This window comes from Zeugodacus cucurbitae, chromosome 4 (assembly GCF_028554725.1).
Source record: "Zeugodacus cucurbitae isolate PBARC_wt_2022May chromosome 4, idZeuCucr1.2, whole genome shotgun sequence".
NCBI classification, from domain to species: Eukaryota; Metazoa; Arthropoda; class Insecta; order Diptera; family Tephritidae; genus Zeugodacus; species Zeugodacus cucurbitae.
In genome coordinates this window covers 63,771,502-63,780,531 of record NC_071669.1, presented here as the reverse complement: position 1 = coordinate 63,780,531, position 9,030 = coordinate 63,771,502, and the positions used below count along the sequence as shown (strand labels likewise).

The window sequence follows — 9,030 nt, the reverse complement described above, 5'->3', positions numbered from 1 at the left end:
AATATAATTAAATTAAATTAAATTAAATAAAATAAAATAAAATAAATTAAATTAAATTAAATAAAAAAAATAAATTAAAATAAAATAAATTAAAATAAAATAAAATTAAATTAAATAAAATAAAATAAATTAAAATAAAATAAAATAAATTAAAATAAAATAAAAAATAAAATTAAAATAAATTAAATAAAAAAAAAATAAAATAAAATAAAATTAAATTAAATTAAATTAAATTAAATTAAATTAAATAAAATAAAATACAATAAAATAAAATAAAATAAAATAAAAAAATTAAATTAAATTAAATAATATAAAATTAAATTAAATTAAATAAAATAAATTAAAATAAAATTAAATAAAATAAAATAAAATAAATTAAAATAAAATAAAATAAAATAAAATAAATTAAAATAAAATAAAATAGAAAAATAAAATAAAATAAATTAAATAAAAAAAAATTAAATATAATAAAATAAAATAAAATAAAATAAAATTAAATAAAATAAAATAAAATAAAATAAAATAAAATAAAATAAAATAAAATAAAATGAAATAAAATAAAATAAAATAAAATAAAATAAAATAAAATAAAATAAAATTAAATTAAATTGAAAAATAATAATCAATAAAATAAAGATCCAGACATTCAGGCAATATTCCACAGTCTTCTATCTTCAGTTTGTTCTCACGAATTTCATTGCTATTGAAATTTAACACAAATAAGTATTGAGGAATGCTACAGAAAAGACAGCCGTCTCTGACTCTGAATACAAAAAGTACGTTCCAGTTAAGTATGTATATCCAACTTATTTAAAATTTCAATTCACACAAATTCAATACACTTTTTCTATATTTTCATTTAGGTGCCTTAAAATGCATTCGTTGAAGCAGCGCTGTACACCAAATTGCGTGCATTACGCCAGCATGTTGTTGGCCAAGACACACATGGCTAAAATGGTTAGTGATAAAACATGCAAGCAAAAATAAAAACAAGAAACATTTATGTGATCTCACATTGATCATATTTTTATTTTGCAAACATTTATGGCAAGCTGAACTGCCGATTACGGCATACGACAACAACAACAACAACAAATTGTTGTGATGAATCACAGTAAATACGGCTGGTACACACTGGTGTCTAAGTAAACAACGATCAGCGTTAAAAATAAATTTTAAATTTGATGCAAATTGCATATTGCCTGTGTTCGTTTTGGCATACATATCTACACACTGTATTTAATTTGCACAGTTAACGGTGAGATTGAGCTTAAGCGAACAGAATTTGCGTTGTAGTGCATGTAAGCTTGCTGTTCGACTAATGATGACGTCAAAAAGCTCAATTTTAATTTAGCGAGTATATAAAATTTTATATTTTTAATACAATCTACATAACTTTTTATTATCCTTAGATTTTACCAGACTTTGTTACATCTAATTGATCGAGTGTGTGATACTGTGCGTCCTGACTTCAAATACCGGCCAAGCGAAAAATTTAATTTTAGAAAAAACTATTTTTAACTAACTCTTGAAGAGATTTGAAGATATTTATGACATAAAAGGGTTTTTGTTTAAGTCTTAATTAAGTTTAATATAAATGTTTAGTACTCTTTACAACAAAAACAAAAAAAAAACTATTTAATACCGTTAAAAAATTTAATTAATTTTACAAAAATAAAAAATAAAAAATATCGTAGCAAAAAAGCTGGTTTTTGAAAAAAACATAAACAAAAGTAAAGTACTTCATTATTAATTAATATTTTTTTATCGTTAGTTTTTATTATTGTTTAAAAAATGCGACAACATATGTTTTACATCTCCATTTGTAAATATTGACTTTAAAAAACTTATATTTTCTTTCGTGTTTAAGAAAAATTGAAATGAAGTCTGATTAAAGATAATTCTGATATTTATTATGTAATAATATTTATTAGACATAAGATTTATTTATTGAAAATATTTATTTATAATTTTAAATATATAGTTGAACTTCAATAACTCGAAGTTCCCCATAACTCGTAATCTTGAATTGGCAATAGAAGTCAAATTCAAAACAAACTCTCTCTAACTCGAAGTTTTTTTGTGGATCATGGTGATTCGTGTTAGGCGATTATTAAATGCTGAAAATGTATGTAAGCTTTGATTAGAATAGCTCACAAGTTGTAAATTAATTCAAAAGTTATTGGGTTTCTATCGTTAGTAAAAAACGGCATTTTCGAAAACATTATTTGACCAAAATTTTTTTATAATTTGCAATTATCGAAATGTAATGTTGTTTGAAATGTCAACTTTTATCTAAAACTTGTTCTAGCAGGTAGTTTTAAGGATTTTTCTACAATATCAAGACTTTCTGTAAATTTATATTAAAAAAATTGCATATTTGCATAAAAAAATACGTTTTCGGCCGAGTTTGCAAGAAGTCAATGAAGGTCAAATATAGCATGTGACTAAATATCGCATGCAACTTCTATATATCGCATGCGATTTTTGAACATTTAAAAAATTCAAAAATGTGACCAAATCCATGACCTGATAAACATTAAGTATTTTTCAACCTCAAAGCCTTTCTCTGACAATCAGAATTGCTTCTACAACCAGGTTTAGAGTGTCGTCTTACGTTAATACAGTGGAAATTCCATAACTCGAACTTCTATAAGTCGAAGAACGCCATAACTCGAACTTTTTAATTGGCAATAGCGTTTAGAAATCAAATTTCATACAGATTTCCTTCCATAACTCGAACTTCTGTAACTCGAAGTTCTCCATAAGTCGAACTGTTAAATTGGCAATAGAAGTCAAATTTCATACAAATTTTCATCCATAAATCGAACTTTTCGACCAGGGCACAATACAAAATTTAAAATTTTACGTCAAGAGCCAAACAAAAGTAAATTGCAACAATCAAAATTACAGAATTTATGTTTTAAGCTTATATACACAAAACATGATGTGAAGTAAATAAATAAGACAGTGTATACATCAAGCTTTTTCAATAAGTGCATGTTTTAATGAAAATTCTATAACTCGAAGTCTCTCTAACAAGAATTTTTTTTTGTAGATTGTGGTGATTCGAGTTACAGAAGTTCCACTGAATGTATAATGTTTTAAATAAAATAGTTGCATTCACGATATTTGATATTCCATTTAAAAAAAGTAACAAGCCACCACTCAAAAAACATACGTTTAATATTTTCTTTTAACAAAAATCAATACATATCAATAAAAACTTGATCATGAACAAAAGTCCACTGTTTCCATCACTTAAATACATGAATTCTGACAGCCGGACAAAGTGCAGAAACGATTCTCATTGCCGCCACAGCCGAGATATTTAAGACGTTCGCATTTTTGTGCGCGCTCATTGAAGTACCACATCTGTTTGGGTCGACAGCCACGACCTTTGGTGCCCACATTCATTGGCTTCAGACACAGTTGATTCGCTGCATAATAAATAATAATGCACACATTTAATTAAGAAATATTGACAAAATCGTTTTTAATTCGAATTGGTCAAGCATTTACGTGGTTTTCCCGGGCAATTTGAGTCTTGTGCGGCTGCTAATGTGGTCAGCAGCAATAAAACGACTGTGGTTATATAAATAAATCGCATGTTGTACTGTTCTCGAGCGAATAACACTGTTGTAAATGCAGTTGGTTTTCTTGCGGCTTCGCCTTTATATGGCCGACGATTTTTCAATAAGAAATGTACACTTTTAATTTATGAAAAAGTATTTTTAATATTACAAGCAGCTGTATGTTTGTATGTATGTATGTTTGGGTGTGTTTCAGCTGGTTTGCACAACCTGATTTAATTTTAGTTGTTTATTTTGTATTAACTGAAAATAATATGCTACTGATAAATGTAAATTGACTGAGAAATACTTTACATACAACAATAAAACAACTGTTATATCAATATCTTAGTAAATGTATGTATGTATGTATATATGTATGAAAATACAGTAAAAGAAGTTTGTTCTGTAGAACTAGATATATATGGTATATAAGTTCTGGAAATTGTACTTGCTGTTATTGAATTAATTAACTTAACGGCAATTAATCATAAATATCAGTAGCTCATTAGATATTCATATATACAGCTATGGGCAACAGAATAGAATACCTTTAGAGAGATTCTTATACCGCTTGCTGAGTGGAAAATGCTTAAAAGTTGTTAAATCAGCAGAAAATCAATCCAAACACACTTTCGTTTTGGCCATTTCGGACAAATGATTTGATGTTAAGGATTGGTCTGCGCAATCTCAAGGAGCCCATAGTATCAATAAACGATAATTAAATCTATTTTTCTATTTTGAAAAGCTGTGTTGAATTCTGACCTACTTTTATATCCAAAAAAATTATGAGGAAGCAAATATTTTAATATTTATAACATATATATATATAAGGCTGTATGAAATTTCAAATTAATATTTCTTTCATATTTGCAAAGAAGAAGAATATGATCTAATATATTTTTTAATTAAATAATTTTCATATTATTTTTTATTGTTCCTTTCACAATCTGAATGGTTGGTCCTATAGTTTTGTCCAAAACTGTACATGCTATATGCATATTTTTTTTAATGATGAGATGAGCAAGCAAGTTCTCATATTTCTAGTAATATATTTTATGAGTTCACTGGTGCATGGAGAAGTATTAGTTTATTATTGTGTCGATTGATGCATTGCTACAATATAGAAATGTGAACCTAAAGGATGCTTTTGGCTGGGAAAATTTAATGTGGAAACACGGAACTTACTAGCGAGATTAAAGTGTTATTAAATTCAAAATAAAAAAAGATTTATCTTATTAAATAGTACAATATGTTTATAACATTCTCAAGAAATTTCAAATCGATCCAAGTAATATTCTGATGTAGTATAGACCCTTTTGAAAGTTCCGCTCATCAATTTCAATTTAAATCATAAGTCGCGTTATGCGCTATTGAACTATTTTGGAATTACTTTGTTGAAGAGTCAATGATTTTATGGTAGCATAGCTTTCTTTAAAAACCTTTTCTTCACTACTTATTTCAAATATTGCCCATACTTTGACTGAAGATTTAGATTCTAATTTAATTTTTAAGATATCTGTAAAAATTTGTCAGTCTGTAATTAATAATACAAAGAGTTAGGAAAATTAACTAACTTTGTGCAATATTTTCTAAGTATAGAAGATAGTGGAGAATGATCTTCTGGAAGTGAACGTATATAAGCTCCATAACTTCAGAGAGTAAAACAGTTCTAAAATAATAATTTTTATAGATTATAAACTTAAAACAACAGCTTTATTCTAGCTGGTTTTTAAATGAATTAAAAAACAAGTAAGGAAGGGCTAAGTTCGGGTGCAGCCGAACATTTTATACTCTCGCAATTTATTGCTATATTTTTATTAAGATAACACACAATTTGACTCACATATTTGGCATATATATGGTATAAAATCCATTGGAAGTTTTAAACCTCTAACATTAGGTATATGGGAGATAGGGCTCCTGATTTCAACTTCATTCGATGCTCTGTGGTGTGGTATATTCAATATATGAGGCATTGAATACTTATGGTCCGATTTTTTTTTACTTTATATCATGTAAAGTAAACGATTCAGATCGTCTTCAAAGTTCTGGAAGTAGGCGTGGTTGTGAACCGATTTGGCCTATTTTCAGGGATGCAACGAAAATATTACAAACCGAATTTCATTGAAATTGGTCTAGTAGTTTCGGAGATATTGTTTTTGACCCATAAGTGGGCGGAACTACGAACATTTTGAGTGCAGCTATTTTTGGACTGTATTAAGAAGTGGCTAAACAAAACGACTGCAGAAAGTTTGGTTTATATAGCTCTATTGGTTTGCGAGATATGTGCAGAAAACTTAGTAGGATGCGGGGCCACGCCCACTTCCCCAAAAAAATTACATCCACATATGCCCCTTCATAGTGCGATCCTTTATACCAAATTTTATTTCCATAGCTTAATGTATGACTTAGTTATAGCTGTTTATGTGTTTTTGGTTATCGCCATTTTGTGGGCGTGGCAGTGGTCCGATTCCGCCCATTTTCGAACTTAACCTTCTTATGGTGCCAAGGAATATTTGTGTTTCGTCAAGATATCTCAATTTTTACTCAAGTTACAGCTTGCACGGACGGACAGACGGACGCAATAGAACTTTACTCGTCACCCGGCGATTTTTGTGATTTTTTTTTAAGAAAATATTCGATCGATTTGGACATAATAAGGTATAATTTCAGCTATGTATATTTTAAAATTTATTTTACAAAAATATTGAAAAATAACGGAGTTATGTGCAGTCTTGTGAGGTGCCAAAAAAAAAAGTTCCTCAACTGCTGAAATGATTTGGGTCGAATGAGTAGCTGAAATTAGAAAGTCGTTCTTTTAGGTAAAAACATGGAAATCTTTTTATTGCCAAATTTACAATTTTCAACAAATCAAAAAGATCGTAGGTTATTGTATAGTAAATATATTCAAAAATACTCAGCTTAAATTTGAAGTGGAGAAAAACGCGTTTAAAGTTTCGACTATAGCTGCTTGTACCAGCGAGCGGTCGCTCTTTAGAACGCCGCCATTCAAAAACTATTCCAGATAGGACCCTTCCACTTTCAGAGGATATTTTTGAAAGAATAAAATATCGAATAAGCGAAAAACAAAAAAAAAATCTTTTTTTTTTTAATGTTACACTGGTATAGCCCCTTAATCCAGTAAAGTAGAGCGCAATGAACTTTTAATATGCTTTATTCTTAATGAATTTAATAATTATGTTAACACATTATATACATATTCTACTAAATTCGAGTCAACCTGACTAAGTGCTATAGTTTTGCACCCAATTTGTATCTGTTGGACCACACTGTGCTAAGCCTTAATATGCGACTTTAATTACTAACAATCTCAAAGTTAACAAAATTCTTATTGGCCATATTGAAAGCTTTATGCATATTGGCATAAATGGCCACATCGATAATATTCGTGTTACTGAAATAGTCGAGTGCCACGACATTGGCGGTTAAGCTCCACGGGCCTTTGAGCCAGCTGGTCACTTTTGGATTCAAGAGCGCGGCACGCTCTTTGGCTGTCTCCAATTTATTGTTATTCTGCAAATGAATTGAACGTAAAAGAATATTAAGAATGAGATATGAAGAGATTACAAATCACTAACCAAGGACTGTTCCATGCTGCGTATGGCTTGAAATATCCAACCTTCATTTTGCACCGGTGAATTGTGCTTTTTGCTAAATAGCAAACGCATATTATCCAATGCCTCGGAGGTATTCATAAAAGCGGTAGAGAACCGTTTCCAGTTGGCGCATAATATTTTCGACTCTGTAGATTTTAGTATGAATAATTTGTTTTAGGGAATAAAAATGATTATTTTTTTTATATTCATAGAACCTACCACTTTCCGGATATGGTAATTCCTGTACTGGATATAAAATTATTAGAAATTTATTACTTTGTCGAATTTCGTCGATAGTGAGCTCATAGCATGGCTTGGCTTCCTCGTGTGTACTCGTGTTTCTGGTATAGACAATATCGCCGACTTCTTCGTGCAGAAGATGTAGTAGACTGCTATGACGTTCCGGATGCTTGTAGAAGCCTGTGATAAAGATATTAACTTAAATAAAGTGGAATTCTTTATACTACAAACGAGATTCCAGAGAACTGTGAGAACATTCTTAAGTTTTTACTTTGTTCGACAAACTCGTAGTCATATTTTGTCGGACGACGAAATTTCGGATTGGGAAAAAATTAAAAAGTAATGCATTTGAACCTACCAATTGGAAACGAACTGAAGTCCAATATAACAACCTCGTGGGAGAGCTTCACGAAACGCTTAACGTCTTTCAAAATACCCCTTAAAGGGCGGACCAGCTTGTTCTCATTGACAATACAAAAGTTATCAGCATTATTTGAATCGTAAACATCTACGATTTTATCAAAGCTGAAAAGAAAGAGTTATGTAACTGTAATCTTTCATTGACTTATAATTCAAGTGTAACATACCCAATGCTGAAATCCAGATAGCGTATACCAAAGACCAATTGTGACCAGACATCGAAATGTTGAGCTACCACATAGTCTTTAACCAACACCGATTTGGTTTTAGTCAAATTGGCGACATAAGCAGCTGAGGCATGAGTACCTGAAACGCCCAAATTGAAGTTAAAATTATTCCATAGTCATAATTTTACAGAACTCACCTGGTATGAAGAGATCCTTTAATGGCATTTGAGCTATATGCTCCAACTTGGACATCCAATTCGGTTGTATTTTCAAACATTCCACCGTCAACAGTTCACTGCCATTAAAACTGGCCACATAATAGGGTAGACATTTACCCTTCGGATATTCGCTGGGCACCACATTCACATCGTTATTATTCCAACCGGGTGGAAAGCGTAATTTACCGATTTTCACATCACTCAAAACCTTACCGGAAGAATTTGTTATATCGGTTATACGCGCATCAGGTTGTACATAGGTGGTCGAGGGATCTTCGCTGAAAATACCAATCCATTCCGGGTGATCATGACATTCGGGACCCCAATTTACCTCGAGGTTGGCATCTTGCAACGTTTTGGCATCGAGCGATATTGTTAGGTAGATGGGACACGCTGGGAAGTATTATATTTAAAATTTTTAAATAATAACTTTTTCTGTATTTTTCTGCTGTCTGCTGGTACTTACCACGCAGTAGTAACGGCAAATTGTAGCAAATGAATAACGAAAAGCCCAAATGCATCGCGCTTGTTATGTTCGCAATGCTAAACTTGAACTTAATCTCAAATTGTTCTTAATGTCGCTCAATGCGGTCGTCTAAAGTAAGTAAGTGTCGCTTAAGTGTGGAGATGTACCGAATTAAGCTAAGATACTATACATACTTGTATATGACTTGTGATATACAGGCTGTTGATGACTTTTTCTTTAATTTTGATTTAAAATATTTATACAGTTATTTTTGAATTTTAAATTTTTTCGAATTTTGTTTCCTGATATTAATTTATTGATGGCAAC

The 9,030-nt window shown here is 30.1% G+C and overlaps 2 protein-coding genes and 1 long non-coding RNA gene across 3 annotated transcripts; 1 reads left to right on the top strand and 2 right to left on the bottom strand.

The window, feature by feature from the left end:
- Window positions 1-473: 473 nt before the first annotated feature.
- Window positions 474-3,305, top strand: LOC114803844 (uncharacterized). Its single transcript, XR_003752216.2, has 2 exons — window positions 474-1,357; window positions 1,413-3,305. It is a non-coding gene; the product is annotated as an uncharacterized LOC114803844 (long non-coding RNA).
- LOC105211106 (PI-actitoxin-Axm2b-like) lies at window positions 3,169-3,683 on the bottom strand. The gene is made up of 2 exons (XM_011182389.3): window positions 3,523-3,683; window positions 3,169-3,440 (listed from the first exon to the last, which is right to left on the bottom strand). The coding sequence occupies exons 1-2, from the start codon at window positions 3,608-3,610 to the stop codon at window positions 3,262-3,264; spliced, it is 267 nt and encodes an 88-aa protein (XP_011180691.1). The 5' UTR covers window positions 3,611-3,683; the 3' UTR covers window positions 3,169-3,261.
- A 3,049-nt stretch (window positions 3,684-6,732) lies between these two features.
- On the bottom strand, window positions 6,733-8,865 carry LOC105211107 (uncharacterized). Its single transcript, XM_029039572.2, has 7 exons — window positions 8,704-8,865; window positions 8,217-8,630; window positions 8,020-8,158; window positions 7,791-7,957; window positions 7,412-7,612; window positions 7,175-7,338; window positions 6,733-7,109 (listed from the first exon to the last, which is right to left on the bottom strand). The coding sequence occupies exons 1-7, from the start codon at window positions 8,756-8,758 to the stop codon at window positions 6,891-6,893; spliced, it is 1,359 nt and encodes a 452-aa protein (XP_028895405.2). The 5' UTR covers window positions 8,759-8,865; the 3' UTR covers window positions 6,733-6,890.
- Window positions 8,866-9,030: the final 165 nt, after the last annotated feature.